Consider the following 20,803-nt stretch of genomic DNA (forward strand, 5'->3'; position numbering starts at 1 on the left):
CGTTTGGTCTCCCCAACTGCGGTTTGCCACTCATCCACAATTCGCGCTCCTAGATTCTTCTTAAACCATTTCCATAGGGAATCAGTGGAAGGGCCCTGTGTGGCCTGAGAAGGCAGGTCGTTGTTTTGTCTTGTTTTTTTTTTTCGGAGGGATGTTCCATGAAACGTGAATAAATAAAACTCACTCTGAATTCCATTCGTTGAAAAAGTAGGGAGGGTAGCCAAGTGGTTAAGGCGTCACGTTAAGGCCGTGATTCAGAAATGAGCGCGGGTTCGAGTCCCGTCCCTCTCAATAGTCCTTTTTCTCACGTGATGCAAAGAATGTATATTAAAGCGATATATAGCAATGATTTACACGAAAAGCAGCACCTCTACATTCATAGACCCCAAATACTACCTCAACGACGCTACCGACATGTTGTCACGCAATACCCTTCATGATACAGAATCAACACGGCGGAAGACAAAATTCTGAGCAACGATACCATGAGCAGATTGCGAGTGAGCCAACGCGGCTTGAATGCGACGTAAAAGTTCTTCAGCGTCGGGCGCAAGGTAACCCATGGTGTCAAAAGCAAATGGAAGGAAACCAAATCCAGCAAGACTACAGGTAACACATATTTCTCCTTTTTATCGTGAGCGGCTGCACGAGCAGCTTCACCCAAGCCACGAAGGTCCGTATGGGCTAAGGCAGACACCCCAGCAACATCGACACAGACAGATCGCCCGCCAGACCAACTTGGTAACAATACATGGGCGCGGGGAAGGCGAGCGATATGCTTTCCATAACGTGTGGTGATGCCTAAACAACCGACATTATGCTCCGCAGTAGCACGAATACCAGGAGCCTGAGCAAGAGAGACAAGAGTATCACGGACCATTTAGTTACGTTTACCAAGAGAGGGCTTACTAGCACAGCTCACGGGCACCGAGAATCTTTTCCACTATAGAGAGGCAGCATCAGACGGTAGCGAAGAGCCGCTCTATAAGAGGGAGTAACCATGCAGTGATCATATCCAGCAAGAGGCGGGGTGAGGAGGAAGTCGGTTTAATGCAGCGCTTGTTGGGCTTCAATAAACAGCTGCTCACGGAAACTGAGAGACTTGTCGTATAATAAAGGTTGGAGTTCCTGGGCGTAGTATGCGTCTGCGAAATCGAGTTGGTATTTGGTGGCCGACGTACGACGCGTGAGATCTAACCAGAGAGCAGCGGAACACCAGGTCTTGACTTCCTGTAGCTCTGCATCTAAAATATCACATGGGTATCGGAGAGGTGTAGCGTAGGAGAATAGCCTGAAGCTTGCTAGTCTGAAGCGAAGAGGCAACGAAGGCAAATTTACCACATCTGAGGCCGATTCTTTTTGGTCATTTCTTCCTTGATTTTGAGCTTTGACAAAGGTTGTCACTTCTCTTACAAGGCTAAAATAGCATTACACTTTCAGGTTCGGTTGGCCTTACTGTCAGATCTGGATTCAACGCCACGTCAACCCATCTGCGGGATTCAAAACCTGCAAAACAGGTTCTAGATACTGAGAGATGAGAGAAGGACGCTTTGATGACCATGACCTTGTAACGCGTAACGCCTACTACGGTCCTAAATCCTTATGCCTTAGCGTTTCTTAAAGTTACACGTGCTTACAAATGCACAACACGAATTTTCGTATTGATTTACATGCGTCATCAAACAATGCTTCGAAACGAAACTGTCACACTTCTGGACGTCTCACTCACCTCTTTCACAGACACCATGTTCCCTGTCAACCAAGAGTATCTTCAAAGACAAGCCAATGAAGGTCTAAATCGAAGATCTTGCCAGACTAGACCCGAGCGTACCCACCCACAACAGTCGTGACGCGTTCTCAGGTTCTCGTTTTACTTCCAGCAAAGCAAGAGGTCCATCACCGAATCATAATTATGATGGTGTTCAGCTGAATCCATGCATTTTCGAATCTTGAGATGCCCTCAAACGTTAGCCAGTGAGCGCAACAATGTTGAGAAAGATCCAAGACTCCCACAGACGGGAGCATTGCTTTCAATGTCGGATGCTAATGTAGCTGACGATGATGTTGATGTTGTCAAGTCTGCCTAACGTGGTCTATGTAAGACGTAAAGCAATCCATAAAATCACCTTAAATGAACATATTGAACGTAAACAATCAGTACAAGTTCAAATCGGTTGCCTCGTCTTCTCTCATAATCACAAATGTCACAACAATCATGACCAAACCTCATAATAAAACAGCTAGCCACATTAGCAGCTCGTCACTGATATGGCTGCTAGTAGCAGGAGCCACATTACGCATCATACTTCTTTACTTTACTCGTGCTTCAGAGCTCATTTCTTCACGGATTGAAGTTGTCACTCCGGTTTCAAGCTTCAAGCGACGCAAGTCAACTATACGCAAGTGAATTATACATATTCATCTGTTTAATCTAACTTTCAATCTAGTACGTGAAGGCATCTTCCTATTCGAGCATGGTTTGTCACCATACGAGGGCGAAATGTATCATCAGGTATGAATATGTGATCACATTGGAGCTACCTATTCAACAAGTACTAAACACTGTTCAAAATCTTGCAGACTCCACTCTTGATACCTCTGTTTCTATACATACCACAGCACGTCACTCCGCTAGTGTTTATCATACTGGACTGCATCATCACATCTCTAGTTATACACGTCGCATCATTCAAACAATCACTACAGGCTGCTGAAATATGGCCAAAACCAATGGCAGTCAAGCAAGTCCCAGATTTGCAGCCGAAGGACTCGCCGATAAATCCGATACTCGTTGGGTACTCGTACATGTTCAATCCATTGGCGATTATGACTTGTCTGGCCCAATCTACGAGTGTTTTCAATTCGGTGGCTATTTGGTCTGGGATACTGTATGCTTGCAAAGGTGGGTGATGTTTTGGAGTGGAACGTTCGAATATGAAGTATTCAATTTTTTGGCTTTTGTAGGAAACTGCAAGCTCTCCATGTTGGCGATTGCCGTGTCAACACATTTGACGCTGTATCCCGTCATGTTGATAGTGCCGTGTGCTATGCTGATAGCTCAAGTCACGAAAACTAAGGTAAAAGACGCAATGCAGCCTCAATCGAACGAGATTAAAAACTCACGTCTTCTCACCATTCGTTCAGCTTTGGACAACCCTATCATATTGTGGACTTTATTTCAGTGCATACTTGGCATCCCTGTTTGGATTATGCTATCTCTTGACTGAATCGTGGGACTTCATACCAAACTCGTATGGTGTCATGTAAGGTTTACAATACTACAGCTTCCGTTGATGTTTTTCTGCTCATTCTTTCCAATTTTAGTCTACTCGTCGTGGATCTAACACCGAACATTGGCATATGGTGGTACTTTTTCATGGAAATGTTTGATCAATTCCGGAACTTCTTCCTCGGCGTATTTCAAATCCATGCCTTTCTATACGCTGTGCCTCTCGCAATCAAGTTTCGGTATGTTGTGATGTTGGGATTAGCAGATAGACTTATTAACACGATCTCGCAACTATTAGAGAGAACCCATTTCTCGTCATGTATCTGCTTTGTGCAGTCATGTCCATATTCAAATCGTATCCAAGTGTATGCGATACGGCGCTTTACCTGACACTGCTAGCTATGCATCAGGAGCTCTTTAAATGTAAAGGTCCTCGCTTCTCGCTTTTCTTGTCTCTTTTTTTGCTAACTCTCCCTTTCGCGTAGACATGAAACAGGCCTTCTTGAGTCTATCAGCTATGGCCTACTCTGTACTTCTAGGACCAGTCTTTTATGGTCTGTGGACATACTCTGGAGCAGGAAATGCCAATTTCTTTTACGCAATCACACTGAATTGGGGTCTAGCTCAAGTAATTCTCGTGACGGACTCTGCTTTTGCTTATCTAAGACGAGAATGGGAGAGGCTGCATCCAGATCTAAGGAATAAGAGAGTGGAACTTGCTCATCAGTAAACAGTTTCATGTTTTTTTTGTCGTCGATCTTGTAATTATCATTTATATCATCAAAGAACACGTGTATATTGAGTGTAAATCTTGTATAAAATTCGATTTGATCCATCACTTCTATTATTGCAGGGCGAACGACCTGCTGAAAGACACGAACTTTCCTTAAACTCACGAATAATGGATGACGCAAGGAGAAGAGACAAGGAAGCCTTCGTGACTGGTCTCTCAGGGTCTGATATAACCGAGATCTATGTGATTTTATGGATTGTAGTGGTATGAACCTGTCGCTTTCATCGTTTTAATGAAGCTTTACATCTGACTTCAAAACATCATCTTTTCAATAGGCATCATACACACTCCAACAATTAACAGCAGTCAAATTTTGGCATAAGATTAAGCCATGGACACGACTAGTACTCGAATACGCTATGCTGGTACTCCCCGTCATTGCATCCGTGACATTGGCAGAATATAACAACACTCTGCTGGTGATGCTACTGGCGTTGATCGTGACTCTGATTGTGTTGGTACGCACGCCACGATATTCTCTGCCTCCGTCATTTGACGGCCCGAGATTTGGATTCTTGGCTGCTTTTAGAGCCTCGTTGCAGATTGTCACGATCGTGTGTATACTGGCTGTGGATTTCAAGGTGTTTCCGAGACGGTTTGCGAAGGCTGAAACGTACGGGACGTCTTTGGTAAGTGTTGTGTTAAATTTGGGTTGGGAAGACGGTTTTGTTCGCATTGTGCAAAAAAATCAAGACGAGTCTTCATCCAATAATTGCAGATACGACAAACTAACGAATTCAACCCGTTAGATGGATTTAGGAGTAGGCTTGTTCGTTTTCTCAATGGGAATCGCTGCTGGACCTAGACTCAAATCTACATCCACGTTATTTGCATCGAGAATGCAGTCTGCGGTCATGACTTCGATACCAGTATTGATTATTGCGGGGGTTCGTACTGTTGCTACCAAAAGCTTTAACTACAATGTGAGTTCATGAGAACATTAGTCGTTTCTCAGTTTGCCTTTTTTTTGGGCATTTGTAGATCAACTCATTTATTTTTATAATATTAGGAGCATGTATCAGAGTATGGAGTACACTGGAACTTTTTCTATACTTTGGGTATACTGCCAGTGATCATTGGCGCTGTGTTTGCTATATTTCCATTGAATGCGATACCTGTTGTGGCAGTTGGAATGCTTGCAGGTGGAACGTTGAAACGTTGTTCCTTCTGTTCAGCGAGTTTTGTTGGCCAACGATTCTCCGCATCTTTAGGGTATCAGTATGCACTGGGGCTCGGGATTGAACGTTACATTCTATATGCAGCTCGTACCAACTTCGTTAGTGCCAATCGTGAAGGGCTTTGTAGTCTGTTTGGTAAGCTGGGTCTTCACAAGACCTTGCGTTGTTTGATGGTTTAGAACAAAAAACTCAAATGGTCTCAATACGATATATATCACTCAGGGTACTCGACCATCTTCCTAATCGCTTCATACATCGGATCAGTACTTCTAGTCCCTTCAACAGACGTTCGAGATTTCTCCAAATGGAGACGCCATTGCATCTACCTGATGTTTGCATCCATCCTACTACATCATTCATGGACATACCTAGCATCATACCAAAACATTCAAGTCTCTAGACGGATAGCAAATGCCCCATACGTGATATGGGTTGTTGAATGTGGATGTTGGCTTGTGGGATTGTTTCTGGCTAGTGATTTAACTGTTGCATGGACTTGTCGGCCTCGTAGGATTGATAAAAACAAGTTGGATTCGATTGAGATGGAGTCTTGTGCTCCTGTACTGCTGGAGGCTGTTAATTATAACCAGCTGGCGACTTTCATGCTGGTATGTATAAGTGTCTGTGGTTAAAAAAAGAACGATGCTTCAAGTGTTGTAATACAGTCTCTTCTTGGACACTTAGGCAAATGTCGTTATGGGGCTCATCAACTTATCTATGGATACCATAAATGCATCGCCTCGGGTTGCCATTATGGTCATTGTTGGATATGTAATGTTTGTTTGTGATTCTTCAGTCTTTGCGTTTCAGAGACGGTGGAGACTCAAACTGTAAAAAGGATGTTATCTAAGTTATTTAGCGTCCTAACGTGTAAAGACATATACTTGTTTCGCACTGTAAACTCATGGCAGTCTGAACTTTATGCTGCGAACCTTTTGACAGTGTGTGCGAGTTGTAAAGGCACTCGACAGTAGCTTCATAGAATGTCAAAGATGACTTCTAAATGGTTTAATTTCAGCAAATTCAGGCGTTTTGAATGTTTGCTGCACTGCCGCAAAAGTGTTGCTTTGACGAGAGTGTATGGTATAGATAGGAAATAATACGATAGGTTTCTCGAAGTCTTCTCTCTCCTCTATTCCCTGGTCTACATCACCTTTCATCATCTGGTTAGAGGCCTGCAATTCTAAGACATCAGACAGATTTAGTGGTATCAAACCAACACGAGATGGAATCAAAAACGGTAAATATTCATCTTTACATGGTATAGAATCATTTACTTGCTTTATAGTTAGTCAATGAGACCATCTTGAAGGTCAACATTCGCAACATTTTTTGTTCAGGTGCAAAACATGTGAAGCCTAACTGTTGCTAAATCTTGAATATAGAATCTCGCAAGAATCCATTATCTGAAAAAGAAGTCAAGATAAGGGCTGATACCAACCACTCGACTTCACCTCCACCAACATCTTCACCACCACCACCAACACCAACATTATCAAACTCGCCACTGCAACTACAACCAAAGCCACTATCGGACTTCAAAACGGTATGCAAGCTTGGACGTGGCGCTCAGGGAGCCGTGTATTTGTTCTCGACTACAGACTCCAGTAAAAAGTTTGCCGTAAAAGGACTAGAAAGGAGTTGACGCAATCCATTTGTAAGTCCTGTTTACCATTTCTTTCTTGTTTTCCCACTTTGTAGCTAACTGTCAACATTGTATAGCTTGAAGACTGAAATCGAATGCATGAAACAAGTAAAGGGCCATCCCGCCTTCGTATCGTTGGAAGCTGTATTCCAAGACAGCAACTACATCTATATCGTAATAGAAGCTGTCGAGGGAGTAACTCTACTTGAATGGCTGAAACGGTCCGGTGGAAAGGTGGAAGAGTCTTTGGACTGACATGTGGCGATGCAATTAGTGTCGGCTGTTGATCACATACACCAGAAGCGGATATGTCACAGGTATGTTAAGTGTTCTTTGGCGCTCTCGTCCACCACCTGCTGACACACCAATCCTTTCATTTAGGCACTTGAGACCTGAAAACGTAATGATCACCAGTACTGGCCATATCAAGATTGTAGACTTTTGAATCTCAAGAGTTGACGCTTTAGAAACGACTGCATTGCCTTCCTACTGTGGAACATACCCATATATGAGTCCGGAGGTATTGAGTGGAGGGCCATGCGAGAAACTATGGATAGGTGGGCCTTAGCCGTAAAATGTAGGAAACTGAGGTATGTAGTAGATACAAGGACTCTGCGAGAATCGAGCAATATCCCATATTACAGACCAACCCGGGAATCCCATGGGTCTGGATTGGACGAAGTCTTTGCTCGATGGTTATCAGACTCTTGAGATGCTTATGGACAAAGAAGGTGATAGAATGTCTGCACTGGATCAGTAATCATGAAGAAGATCGAAATCCCGACTGTTCATCATACTGGTATGATGAACAATTTCAAAGTCTTGTCGCCTTGATCATCGATATCATCGGTATCAGAGTCGATGAGCGTGATCCAACAGCAGCAATCAAATAGTATTTTTACGGCTCCATCAAACTAGCTCGTTTGGCTCGTGGAGGTGCTAAACTGTTGTTGTGGTAAGTGGGTTGCTTAACCAAAGCTTCTCTCCCATTCGTCGTCTGACTCGGTGTCTTCTTCTTAGATTTGCCATAAGATCTCTCAAAATAATTGCCGGGGAGTTTGATGATCAAGCGGTGACAATCACCAAAATACATATTCTTTGAATAAATCAGTAAATGTTACCACGAGTGGTGTAAGTCATCGTTTGGGCATTTGAGGCATCAAAATGGTATTTGCAAAGCTGACTCCTCAGTGTCCTGGTTAAGAACCAACCACAGAGGTCTTTTTTTTCAATCCTTTCAATGTTTGACCTGCAAATCACGTCCTAGTTCGTGGAAGATGGTGAAATAACGCGTCAAGTACCATGAAATTCCAATTAAAAGATTTGCGTGACTCTGGACGGGTGGTTGGCTGTCTGCTCAAAAGCCCCAAAATTTCGAGATTTAGTCCATTTCGCTTGAAGCTTTAGCAGATGGGACATAGGAACAAGGCAGAAGGAGCATAATCGACAACATGTTTAGATCTATTACAGGCAGATCTGCTCCGAAAAGGGCTCCAGATGGGACAGAACGAGAACCTCTCCTCGCTGACCAAACATCAAATGACGATTGGAATCGCTCAAGTTCTGCAAGCAAGCTTATAGAAATTTGAATTCAAGCTTGCATTTTACAATCAGTTTGATCCTTATATCCCATCCGGTACTTTAGCTCCACTTCTTCCATCTTTGAGTACATCCAGACATAACACCAAATGGACTCCTCAAAGGATTCAAGCTCGGTAATCTCGATCAGATTGTGTGATTTTATCTAAAATCTAATCGCTCTTTATATCTTCGATCTAGGCTCAAGTATTATGTGCCAGTTCTTGGATGGTAAGAAACCATCTCAGATCACGGAGATTTGGGTGCTGACCTCACTCATATATCCAGGTTCCCAAATTACGATGTGAAACGTAACTTGCTAGTTGATTTCATGGCTGGACTGACTGTAGCTTTTCTGCTCATACCTGGAGGACTCGCTTACAGTGCTCTCGTCCAAGTTCCTCCGGTATTCAAGCTTCCACGCTCTATATCCATAGCACGAAGCTGATCTTCATGTTCCTTCGTCGCAGGTCTATGGGCTCTTGACTGGATTTGTACCTTTGGTCGTCTACTCATTACTTGGCAACTCGAGGCAACTTTCTCTCGGTCCCGAGGCTCTGGTTTCAACTCTAGTCGGTGCAGCTATAGCAGAATACAATGCAGGAGTCCATGGTCACCATGCAAGTCTCAATCCTGGTAGCATGGCATCTGCTGAGAACGTCGCAACTGCATCCTTGTTGTGTTTCATGGTTGGGTAAGTGTTCCTATTGGATTTCTTCCGGTTTGTTTTTTGCTTATTTCTTTCATGACATGAACATTTAGCCTATGGACATTTGCACTGGGTGTATTCAGACTTGGGTTTCTCGACTCTGTCATATCTCGGCCACTCTTACGTGGCTTCATAACAGCTATAGCAGTAGTAGTCGGCATTGAAATGTTGGCCACCCTACTTGGTCTGCCACGTCATGAATCCGCTACTGTGGGTCCGCCACCATCAACAATGGACAAGTTATGGACTGTATTGACGCACCTGCCCAGTTCCCATGTTCCAACAATCATAATCTCAGTGTCATCGATCGTATTCTTATTGCTATTGAAAGTCATCAAGGCCTGGTATGCAAAGACTAGACGATGGTTGCATCTGTTTCCAGAGATACTGGTACTTGTCGCCGTTTCGACTATCTTGAGTGCTGTGTTCAGATGGGATTTGGCTGGTGTTGTGGTATTGAAGGATGTGCAAGGTGGTGTCGTCGCACCTGCATTGCCTGTGATATCGCTTACAAAGATCAAGTCTCTATTGTTGCCCTCCATTCTGATTGCAGGTATTGACATAACAGCTCTTACATTTTTGGGCTACCTGCACTCAGCATAATGTTGAATCCTTTTCTCTCGTAGTAATTGGATTTGTAGAGAGCATTGTGGGAGCAAAGTCATATGCTGCAAAGCATCACTATCCAGTGTCACCCAATCGAGAACTTGTTGCACTGGGAATGGCAAATCTCATTGGTTGCTCATTTGGATCATGGCCTTGCTTTGGAAGTCTGGGTAGAACTGTCGTTAATGACGCTGCCGGTGCTAAAACACAAATGTCGGGTCTCATCACCGGGTGAGCATTCCATTATGGTGTGTCTTGTTTTGTTGCTCCGTAACTAACACGTCTACCACTCTTGATCAAGATTATTCACATTCACAACTTCAATATGGCTTTTGCCATACTTTTACTTTTTGCCAAGAGCTGTCTGCTCTGCAATCATCATAGTCGCTGTTGGCAGACTAGTTGAATGGGATGATGTTCGTTTCATTCTGAGGTTGCAAGCGTGGAGTGATTTAGGACTGTTGCTTCTTACATGTAAGAAAAATTTATTCATCATTCGCTTGAATGAGATCGCTGAACTCACCTTTCATATTTCAGTCGCCACGACTGTTTTTGTGTAGGTGCCTCGTTTGGATGTCCTTCTTCAAAATCTGAATTTGAAAGACGCAACGTTGCCTACTGACAGTCGTTTTCCATCACAGATCAATTGAAGCTGGAACTCTCATATCCGTTGGAGTATCACTTTTGCTGGTCGTCAAGCAGGTTCGTGACGAGTGAGAACATACGCACTTTCATTAGGTCCTGATTCCTCTACCCCCAATTCATAGAGCACCAAGACACGGATATCAATACTAGGCATGACACATGTCGTAGACCCAGACACTGGCATAGTAAAACCCAAATTCAGGTCCATCCAAGAACATCATCATGCAGAGCGGATTCAGGGATGTCTTGTAATTCGAGTTGAAGAAGGTCTCTTCTTTGGAAACTCTGGATCGCTTCCGCAATTGCTCCGACGTGTTGAAGCACATGGAGAACTTGGCGTCCATCCGGGTGAAGCACCGAAACCAAGGATTGGAAAGACTGCATGGTCGAGAAGCCTTAGAGTACAACTAGACCCTCAAGATGGAACGTTTGCTTCTCCTGATTCTAGCCCTGCATTACCTATCAGGGATGAAATTGTAGTGCCTGCTAGTGGTGAACTTGCTGAAGTTACATCATTGGTTTTGGATGTGGAAAGCATGACGTTTATTGATGCAAGGTGTGTATACGTCCATCATGCTGTTCTGTTTGAGTGGTCAGACGATCATGAGCATTTTGGACTAAGTTTCGCTTTTTTGCTCATCCATCATCTACTCTCAACTCGAAATAGTGCCACTCAAGTCTTGCTGGAACTTGTTCATAACTATCAGCAACGAGATATAGTGATATGCTTTGTCAAATTACGTGATGCGTAAGTTATTTGGTCGTCACTATAAAAAAATCCACTCACAAATGATTACGCCAATCCGTTTTCAGGTGCAAATCAAACTTTGTACGATCTGGAATATACGACTTGATTGGACCATCACGCTTCTTTGTCAAGACTCGTGATGCTCTAGTCTATCTCTCTGTAAGATTCAGTATTGCAATTGTTTTCATACTGCTCTTTTGCTCAACTCCATTGCTGCAATTCGTTTAGGATTCGCAACTTATACCATCGATACCCTCACTTACTACATATGTCAAAACACCAACTGTCACTGCTTCATCAACAAATCATTATAAACCTCGAATGAACCACGAATCTCGAACAGACGATTCCAACTCCTCAACCTCATATCATAGTGCTCCCGCTCCTCCACATGACCCTTCCTCTTCTTCTTACTATTTAGCAGTGCCATCTTCAACTGCAGCCGCTGCTTCTACCAGACGAATACCTGGACCAGGACCATCATCCTTGTCTGCATCACGACCAGAATCATTTGCCTATAGCTATGCTTCTGAGATAATGAGTATACATGACGATACTGATTCAGATGATGACGATGTTCGTGGTGGAGATGACGGGGATGGTGAAAATGAGGATGATCGAAGGAATGGTGGTCGGCCTTTCAAGGGTAAACGCACGTATCAACAGCCATCGCCCTCGCCATGGTAGTAGGCTTGTGCAAAGAGTCCAAAACTTGTAAAAAGAAATACGAATAGTAAATACAGTCTCGTCGCATGCAAGCAAGTGTTGTTTGCACACAACAATATATATTTTTGCGTTTTCTTGATGGTTTACATATTAAGCCTGAGTATATGGCCATATTACGTTTAAAATTTAAATAATGCTTTTAATGATGAGGCTTTTGTACACCTCGTAACATCTAAAATATGAGACCATTCCATCACAAGGATTCATGTTGTTCAATGATGTGAAGAGGTCTGTTCCGACAGCTTACGTTCTTCACGTTCAGTTTGGTCAATGGCTAATGCTGAAGCTATTATGATATCCAAGAGTCCTGCTAAGGGCTGAGTGAGGTCGAGCTGACTCTCTGGATGGCTGACGCGTAATAACGCCAATGGTTGACGTTCTCGATGCTGTTGTTACGATCAGAAGAGGTTGTCAGCGAATCAACTTTGGAAATGCCCATCGACTGAAAAAAAGCCTGAATATCATATGGGAATCAAGTGAATGACACATGTACTCACCATATCACTACCACCAATGCGAATGAATTCCGTAGCAGGATACAAAGCATACCATTTACTAGTCAGCGCCTTTCCTATTGCTTCCTGCAACCCCAAAGTCTTCGTCCTCCCATTCACAAAATCCACTGTCTTTGAAGCCATTTCCTTGACCGATGCAGTACTAGATGGTTTAAAGTATGGCTTCCATATAAACTGCTTGCCGACATAGTTTAGTACGAATGTCTTTCCGACATTCAGCAAAGCAGGATGGCTTGTCATTGCAGCGTTTATGGCGACATTGACTGGTGATGAGATCGAGTATAGAGCGGGTGGTCCGACATTCTAGAACGAGCATTAGAGCATATGGCATTTGTGGAAACGTGAGCAGAAAGCTTACCCTCGTTATAAGTGTACTAACGACTCCATTCTCTTCAGCGAAATGCATCTCCATAGCCCATGACGTTGCCTGTTTCGGTATATAGGTACAGTGGTAAGCTTGAATGGTTGAGCCCTTCCGTTGTGGTATAGAATCGTCTTTTGTATCCACCACAATCCTGTTGTTTCGTATTGTGTCAGAGTATGCAAGGCAATAACATGACAACGCCATCTACATACCTTGCACCAGTCCCAACATCACCCTTCCACACAATGCGAACCTTCATGATTCCTTCTTCATCGGCTGGATTGATGGGAGTGAAATGCAGCCTCGGAGATGGTGTTGGGAGAGATAATGGTCGTTTCTTTCGGAGGAGGTCATCTTCGGGGATGTGGTGAGAGATATCGAGTTGGGGTAGCGTTGGCGGTGCAGGGAAGAGTTCCTTGTTGTTTTCAGAGCCTATTGGGCTGTAAGCTGCTTGAGGAAGCCTCGGTAAATCTGTCGTCTGTACGCTCAGCATCGCTAGCTGATTCGACCAGTAAGAGAGAGTTATGACTTGGTCCAATGGCCGAAACTGATTATGATGATAGTCCTGAAGATCTGAATTGAGATGGCAGGCCTGTGATTTGGTTGAAAGTCCAAGTTCTGAATGTTCGGGATCTGATGATCCAGATTACAGCTCAGTTTCAGAAGCAACCGTCCAACGGCAAGGGCACAAAGCTTGATGAATACTACTTATAGAAGCGATGTCAGTACGAACTTTCACACACCGTTTGCAAATGCTTTCGTCAACAAGATTTGGCATGTTTTGGTTGTCAGCTTTTAGGAGGCTTCATCAATTCAACCAAAGCTCGGAAGAAGAATGTAATCAATCATAACTGACCTTATATCCGGTAATGATACACCGCAGCCTTTCTTCTTGCGAAATGTTGTTAGCAGACAAGTTGACGGATGATGTGGCGGTTTTCAACAATAGACAATTGAACGTTTCTGCTTCAAAATATACAAGTCTAATCTGTAAAACTACACTATTGAATACAAAAACAATTCCTAATCTTAATTAAATATCGGATCTACCAAATGGCGGCGTAACAGCCAGCGAGGTTGAGCTACGAAAACGTATGTCAGTTAACGATCAAGCGTCTAGCCATTTCATCCAAAACTTACTTGCAATGGACCTCCAGATGCAAACAATCTCGCTCCTGATGGATCATAACACAAGGCATAAACTGCATTCCTAACTTCTACTCCTTGGAAGTGGCTCTGCCAGGTCAAATCACGAGACAAGTATCCAGTTCCAGTCTGCAAGAAACTGACATGACGTGGTACATCTTGAGATACTAACCTGCTCAGATAAATGCCGGTCTGACTATAATCTTCGAGTGACTGGGGCATGCCTCCAGCAGATGCAAGTGACGACGGTTGTCTCAAACTGCTTCGTGGCGGTCTCATTATGATTGATCTAGTAGATGGAGAAGGACCTATATCCATATATCGTTGAGCTCGTAGATCATAAAAGGAGATACGGCCAAGACCTCCTCCCACAGTCACCATATCACGTTCCATCGAGATGGATCGGACACCCCAGGTCTCATCACACGAGTCCAGCACGTGTACTAAAGATCCTACTCGTGGATCAATCAATGATATATGAGATTGAGATCCTACTGCATACAAGTTTCGTTTCGTATCTGCTGCTAAACATACTGTTTCCTGAGTATGATATAAGGGTACTGACGATATGGGAGTCAAGACACTAGCGTCCCAAATCTTGACGAAGCCATCTGTAGACAATGTAGCAGCTTGATTCTGTTGAGGATTATGTTTTAGATCTCGGACTTTGCCACGGTGTTCCTTGCGTGATAGAGTTGGATGGATTACTGGGAAGAAGGGAAGGATGGTTTGGCCATTGGGAGCAAATGTTATTGTTGGTGGTGGTCCATAAATAGATTCTAGAGGTATCGTCCAGCTCTTTACACTCATGTCTCTAGAACCGCTAATAAGTACATTATCGGATACCCATGCTACAGAGAAGACCATGTCGGAATGACCCAGGAGAGTAACCAGTGGTGTAAATGATGGAAGTTGATAGACATCTATAGCGGCAGTTGGATTGCCAGATCCTACAGCTAATAGCGTTTTTGATGGATTGATGGCGATGGCGTGAATTCCGCAGCAGTTGATCGCTGGTGTTGCTACCGGTTGACCATTGAGTATGTTATTGTTCTCATCATTACTATTCGATAGCTGTTGTTGGATCATGCTCATCGACCCTGATACCGATGATATCGATGATGAAGGCGACAAGACTTTGACATTATTCATCATACCAGTATGATGAACAGTCGGGATTTCGATCTTCTTCATGAGGTCTGTATCCAGTACAAACATTCTATCACACTTAGTGCCCATGACAACTTCAGAGTCGGATAGCCATGCAGCAGCAAAGACTTTATCCAATCCAGAGACATCGAATTCCCGTTCTAAAAGGAGATGTGGCACTCTACGAGCTGTATATGCGTCTACTTGATCTATTAGTCCAGATGGTGGTTCACGCCAGCTGATCTTGGCGGATGAAGCTGTTGGTCTATTTATTGTTTGTGATTGAGTTTCTCTTGACCGCAAGTAGAGACTTAGAGGTCCTTCATGCACTGGTTGAGACGGACCAGGCTTTGGAGCAGCAGGATTTTCACCATCATAATCCCACATCGCGTTCCTTGATGCTGTAGCCGATTGCAACAAGGATGGGAGCTTGTTCAAGAGCCCTGATACAAGAGCAGCAGCAGATCCTCGACGATATGGATAGACAGTACCAACATCCTCAATATCCTCATCATTAACCCGATCACTAATATCTAAAACTATATCTTGTGCTGAAGATGGTGATCGTGCTGTGAGATCTTGGTTTGATGCTGATGTAGATCCGAAGGCAAATGTTGATGATGGCAGTGGCGGCGATCCAGCTCTACTGGCACTACTATGTCTCCTAGCATATGGTAGGGCAGCATGGGAGTGCAGAGTCGGAGGACTAGAGCCTCCTGCTGATCCTGATACTATTGGGTTTGATGGGATTCTTCGTCGTGGTGATGACCGCGTGGGTCGACTCGTTATATGATGATTGTGACTGGTATTGGCCACCATTCTTTCCTAATATAGACGTTAAATTATTCAAAATGCTAACTAAATGCTTCCCCCCGCTCTCTAAGACCTCTATGCGATAAGTGTGTTTTGTGTGGGTTTCAGGGAACGTGACCGCCCTGTTGTGACGGTGTTTGGAAACGTTTGGAAACGTCGTTAAGCATAAATCGCGTAGTTCTTCTTATTTTGGAGGATGGAACTGTTGAATAGACTCTCACCACGTCTGAGATCCTTCCTACAAGACCACGCGAAACATATGTGGAAACAGTTACAGGTTTTGCACAGCATACTGCACGGTCCGCATCATAGCTCATGAGAGGCGATAGTCGCCAATATGATTCTGCAAAAAGTTACCTGAAAGCTAAAAAGCCCAATTGCCATTGCACGCAGAACAATCTTGACACTGCTTCCCTTCTTTCAAACAATATGTAGTTTGGCAACTTATCACAATAAAGGTCTACAGTCTACACTACAGCTGCGTAAGAGCCTCTTGTCCATTCTACGGAGAAGATATCGAGTCAGACAAAAATCGAAGAGAAGATCAAATCGATTTTGCAAAACGATCAGCGATTGAGCAACTTACAAGTCGTCGCAAAATGAGCAAGGAGTTACAGGACTGGACACTTGACAGGCTCTCTGCTTTGCTTGGCCTTCCAGTTGAGGAGCTGGGAGACATGCTTCCGTCACTCATTCAAGCAAAAACTAAGAATCAAGTTGAAGACCAACTATTTGTAATAAGGCATTGAGGATTCTGCATTTCTGTAAATTAATCAATTCCTGGCGCATCTCTACTCTAGGGAATGCTTGGCAATAGCAAGGACGTGACAGAATTCGTTGAAGAGTTTTGTCATCGTAGCTTCAACCCTACTCTGCAAAGTGTCATCAAGCAGCACGATGATTCAAACTCTCGGATAGCTTCATCTCCGCAATCCTACTCTAAATCAGTCCAAAAAGAGCAGCAGCCTCCGTTACAACAACAGTTCAAGAATCAGGAGAACGTCTATCGAAAGAGTGACAATGACCTGGTTTACTTTGCTGGTGCCAAGTAAGCTTTATTGCTCTTTTCCGCTTGTAGATCTCATTTTGGCCTTTGACGTTGGGTGTGAGTGTGGAGAACAAGCTAGTTGCTCACGCTCTCCGACTCGCCCTTCCAGGAAGAAGCCCATTCCCAAGGAAGAACAGAAACCAGAACCTGTAGCTTCATCACAACAGAGTACACCTCTGTCACGAGACACGATACCAGTTGCAACACGAGAGACTGCCGCATCAACAACATCACCAAACAATAAAAAGGCCAGAAAGGGACAAGCTAAAGCATCCGGAATGTCACTGACAGAGTTTGATAAACTTACTACTGCTAGTGGTGCCTTTGCTGGCTCAAAACGAGTGCAATGTGATTGTTTGGGTATGTTACAAAGCATGACTTTAGAGCCTATTTTTGCAACTGCCTAAGGAGACTGTATGTGCTGATTCTTCGCTCACCGTCAATTTAGCTTCCAAGCACGGATTATTGACCAATTGCTTGAATTGTGGTCGAGTGATATGTAATCTAGAAGGACCTGGAGAATGCTTTACATGCAAATCATTGGTAGTCTCAAAAGACCAACAAAGGCAGCAGCTAGCTGCCCGAGTCATACAAAGAAGAGACTCAGTAGATGCTGTATACGAAATATCTCAAGAACAGGGTCAGCGAGAAGCTTTCGATAGAGCTGAAAGGACCAAGGAACGATTACTTGAATATGATCGCAACTCGACTCAAAGAACCAAAGTTCATGGTATGTCGGTGCTGCTTTTCAATCTTTGTTTATCTAAATGACACCCGCCCGGTCTTTAGATAGTGCATCAGATTTTGATCTGGATGCCGCTGCACAGGATAAATGGTCGACGCCAGAACAACGAGCACTCGCTCTACGAAAAGCACAACAACAGAAACGGGCCGAGGAAGAGAAATCAAGACGACGAGTTATGACCATCGATGTCGTCAATAAGAGAGTGACTGTCATGCAACCAACTGACGATGAATTGACGGTGGAACCTGAAGCCATTGTATCGACTACTAGTGTAGAGAAGTCGACCCTGACAAGGCAACCAAATGGCAATGTAGACACAACTTTGGGCTCTGGACTCTTTATAAATCCATCGTTGACTCAACGACCTGCGTATGTCCAAGTAGAGGTCCCAGTAATCACCCATACAAGGAAAAGACCACCGCCATCAGTATCCGCAGAACAACCTATTGATGAGTTTATACCTGGAATGGCACCCAAACAACCACCGCCTCGAAAGCAATCGTGAGTTTTACTTGAGCGTATTTATCAGAATCGAACAAATATTGACTAGCTGTTTTGCTGAAAGGGTTGAGACCAAGAGTGAAGCAACAACAAAGCAGACTCCACCAACAACAACACAAAGTGTCAGCAACAGCAACTCCAAGAGGAAACCCAGACTTCAATTTGATTTTAGGGATGATATATTGTTTCTAGAAGGAGCACAATACGATTCCTCTTCTGCTTTGGGTGATGAGCCTGCTAGTTAGATTGCATGCGTGCTTGTTAGATTGTATTGTGTGCAGTGTGCAGTTGTGGCATAATGTATAATGTAAAGCAACAATCCATAATATATAAATCACTCATGTACACCAAATGTACAAGAAATGTCGGTGTCTGCGATTTGTGGTGCAACCTCCATAAGCACATAGATCTCAACCGTTCTCGCAGAGTAAGTTGCAACGGGCTTCAATCCGCGCAAAGTAATCGTCGCTTTCTTTCCGATATTGCCCTTCTTCACGCTGTATTGGATGTCGTTTTATACTTGCATCTCCAACATACCTCACACACTCAACCGTTTGAAGTAGTTCTTTCTGCGGCGAATGGATTATGAAGATGGAGACAGTCAGGAATACACTGGCAAGAGTCCACGCAGAGAGTAAGTTTCATCGCCGTGGTACATTTGAAAACGTCGACATCACATTCGAGATCAAGCGCATTCGGTCCCAGCACCGACACCGAATCCATTCATTTGTTAAAGACGCGATGTCGATTTATATCGTCCGAGAACTCGAAGCCGGCAACGGAATCTTCGTGACAACCCTTGTGGTGCCTTATGTTGGCTTTTTTTGGAGCAGATAACTCGAGCACGTTGAACTTATCTCTTATTTGCAGTAGGAAGCCCAACCAATTCACGATATCCGCTTCCAAGAAGCGCAAAGTCTCTCATGCGTGTGTCTACTGCCGGCGGTCTCATATGACTTGTGGTATGCACCAATACTGTTTGCCCTTGTTGCTGTCTGGTTTTCACCAACCATTATTACATGGATCTTAGATGAATCGCGGCCATGTCAACGATGCATAAAGAGAAAGATTGCACATTTGTGTCATGACGAAGTGTCGAAACCGTCGAGTTCTCCACCGCCACCGGGTAATGCAAGCCCAAGTGGTGCATCAGTGGACTTGTCTCGCGTATGAACTGATATCTGTTTATGTTTAGTCTCTGAAGCTCTGGACTCACGCCTGTCGTTTCATTTTATAGTCCATGCAACAATCATCAAACTCGCCATTACTTGACTCGCAAAATCAACAGTTCTACCTACCGCCGCAGCTCAACGAAGACAGCAGTCAAACTGACTTTTTGATAAATTCGAATACCGAGTACGGTTATATGCCCCCGCTTTTTGCTTCTGAGCACGTCGGAGGTGAATTTGTGGCTTTTGATCTTCTAGCGTCGCTTGCTGGAGGAGAAATCACGGATATAGGACTGAGTCCGCCGACAGGATCTGATGACGATGGTAGCTTGAACTATCATCGAATGGCAGCAGCTAGTAGAGCTGGTCCGAGTAATTTATTAGAACCGCAACAACAATACATGTCGCCAAAGATGACCAATGGCATGAGCAATGGGAGTAGCAGCAGTCTGGTTGACTCGCCATCAAATTTAAACTATCCAGAAGAACTACCGATGCAACCTAGCGCGGAAACTGTCGATACTCCAGAACCCATGTCAACTGAAATGAGCTCGCAGACCGTGAATGGCATCCCTGTAAAATCAAAAACCGAAAAATTCATCCTCACAGCCGCAGATCGTATGGACGATACGAAAAACAATGATCGGCTCACACAATATATAGCAACCAAGTTTGAAGCGGGTTTGCTCAAACCGTATAACTATGTACAGGGATATGAACGCATGTCTAGGTGGATGGAGGGACATGTGTCGGGACCTTCAAAGTTGAGGATTTTGAACATTATCAATGCTTTAAGGCCTGCATTTCGGAATGTCGGACAGACTGTTACTGAGATGGATTTGGTTTGGGCTGAAGAAGGTACGTCCAACCCTTTTGAAGATGTTAGATTATTGCATAAATTTGTTTGAGGTTTTATTAAAAGCTTTCCTTCTTAAACAGCATTTGAGCGACATATGCTTGAGTACGATCGCACGTTTAGTGCCATGGGAATGCCAGCATGTCTCTGGAGGAGAACTGGGGAGATAATGAAGGCGAATCGAGAGTTCGCTGCCCTTCTCGGTATCGAGTTGGCTCAATTGAAGGATGGGAAGGTTTGCATGTATGAGCTCATGACGGAACATTCGGCTGGTATGCATGCCTTCCTGAAACCTCACAATGGGGGGTTTTTTTGCCCTCGACTTTACCCAAAATGGTTTCTCAATAGTGAATTACTGGGAAAAGTATGGATCTATAGCCTTTGATTTGAGTCAAAAGGCCGTCTTGACTACATCGACATTACAAGATCCGTCGAATCCGAATGGTAAACTACCTATATTCTGTTCTTTCTCCTTTACGATCCGGAGAGATAGACATGGATTGCCGTAAGTTTATTTGTATTGCTTCATATATCCAAAAGATGTCTTTATTAAACAAATATCAATAGGTTGATGATTGTCGGTAACTTTTTACCTGTTTCGCCTCCTGAGGCGAGTGTGACCTATTAGAGTTATATTTAT

At 43.9% G+C, this 20,803-nt stretch overlaps 7 protein-coding genes across 7 annotated transcripts in view; 5 read left to right on the forward strand and 2 right to left on the reverse strand.

Annotated features, from left to right (window-relative positions):
* SmJEL517_g04734 (uncharacterized protein) overlaps window positions 1–880 on the reverse strand; it is a gene marked incomplete at both ends in the record, with an annotated part of 2,943 nt that extends 2,063 nt beyond the window's left edge. Inside the window, one exon of the mRNA XM_031170662.1 lies at window positions 485–880. Within this exon, the coding sequence (XP_031023355.1) occupies window positions 485–880 (396 nt within the window). The remainder of the gene's footprint in view (window positions 1–484) is intronic.
* Window positions 881–2,215: 1,335 nt separating this feature from the next.
* Window positions 2,216–3,959, forward strand: SmJEL517_g04735 (uncharacterized protein; the record flags this gene model as incomplete). Its single annotated transcript, XM_031170663.1, has 8 exons — window positions 2,216–2,321; window positions 2,448–2,512; window positions 2,581–2,902; window positions 2,965–3,077; window positions 3,145–3,263; window positions 3,325–3,468; window positions 3,528–3,652; window positions 3,715–3,959. The coding sequence occupies 8 exons, from the start codon at window positions 2,216–2,218 to the stop codon at window positions 3,957–3,959; spliced, it is 1,239 nt and encodes a 412-aa protein (XP_031023354.1).
* A 171-nt stretch (window positions 3,960–4,130) lies between these two features.
* Window positions 4,131–7,290, forward strand: SmJEL517_g04736 (uncharacterized protein; the record flags this gene model as incomplete). The annotated part of the gene is made up of 11 exons (XM_031170664.1): window positions 4,131–4,226; window positions 4,298–4,651; window positions 4,772–4,945; window positions 5,032–5,164; window positions 5,234–5,335; window positions 5,423–5,808; window positions 5,885–5,971; window positions 6,597–6,814; window positions 6,923–7,079; window positions 7,146–7,162; window positions 7,227–7,290. The coding sequence occupies 11 exons, from the start codon at window positions 4,131–4,133 to the stop codon at window positions 7,288–7,290; spliced, it is 1,788 nt and encodes a 595-aa protein (XP_031023357.1).
* A 317-nt stretch (window positions 7,291–7,607) lies between these two features.
* Window positions 7,608–11,818, forward strand: SmJEL517_g04737 (uncharacterized protein; the record flags this gene model as incomplete). The annotated part of the gene is made up of 14 exons (XM_031170665.1): window positions 7,608–7,644; window positions 7,764–7,800; window positions 8,625–8,654; window positions 8,712–8,829; window positions 8,894–9,117; window positions 9,186–9,685; window positions 9,759–9,969; window positions 10,040–10,212; window positions 10,276–10,294; window positions 10,380–10,440; window positions 10,506–10,939; window positions 11,051–11,131; window positions 11,197–11,290; window positions 11,360–11,818. The coding sequence occupies 14 exons, from the start codon at window positions 7,608–7,610 to the stop codon at window positions 11,816–11,818; spliced, it is 2,478 nt and encodes an 825-aa protein (XP_031023356.1).
* Window positions 11,819–13,782: 1,964 nt separating this feature from the next.
* On the reverse strand, window positions 13,783–15,850 carry SmJEL517_g04738 (uncharacterized protein; the record flags this gene model as incomplete). The annotated part of the gene is made up of 2 exons (XM_031170666.1): window positions 13,783–13,818; window positions 13,877–15,850. The coding sequence occupies 2 exons, from the start codon at window positions 15,848–15,850 to the stop codon at window positions 13,783–13,785; spliced, it is 2,010 nt and encodes a 669-aa protein (XP_031023349.1).
* Window positions 15,851–16,443: 593 nt separating this feature from the next.
* SmJEL517_g04739 (uncharacterized protein) lies at window positions 16,444–18,383 on the forward strand (the record flags this gene model as incomplete). The annotated part of the gene is made up of 6 exons (XM_031170667.1): window positions 16,444–16,578; window positions 16,645–16,892; window positions 17,002–17,252; window positions 17,341–17,622; window positions 17,682–18,138; window positions 18,203–18,383. The coding sequence occupies 6 exons, from the start codon at window positions 16,444–16,446 to the stop codon at window positions 18,381–18,383; spliced, it is 1,554 nt and encodes a 517-aa protein (XP_031023348.1).
* Window positions 18,384–18,716: 333 nt separating this feature from the next.
* Window positions 18,717–20,791, forward strand: SmJEL517_g04740 (uncharacterized protein; the record flags this gene model as incomplete). The annotated part of the gene is made up of 7 exons (XM_031170668.1): window positions 18,717–18,772; window positions 19,012–19,100; window positions 19,169–19,305; window positions 19,376–20,165; window positions 20,247–20,435; window positions 20,512–20,668; window positions 20,731–20,791. The coding sequence occupies 7 exons, from the start codon at window positions 18,717–18,719 to the stop codon at window positions 20,789–20,791; spliced, it is 1,479 nt and encodes a 492-aa protein (XP_031023322.1).
* Window positions 20,792–20,803: the final 12 nt, after the last annotated feature.

This window comes from Synchytrium microbalum (assembly GCF_006535985.1).
Source record: "Synchytrium microbalum strain JEL517 chromosome Unknown SmJEL517_scf0035, whole genome shotgun sequence".
Taxonomy (NCBI): Eukaryota; Fungi; Chytridiomycota; class Chytridiomycetes; order Synchytriales; family Synchytriaceae; genus Synchytrium; species Synchytrium microbalum.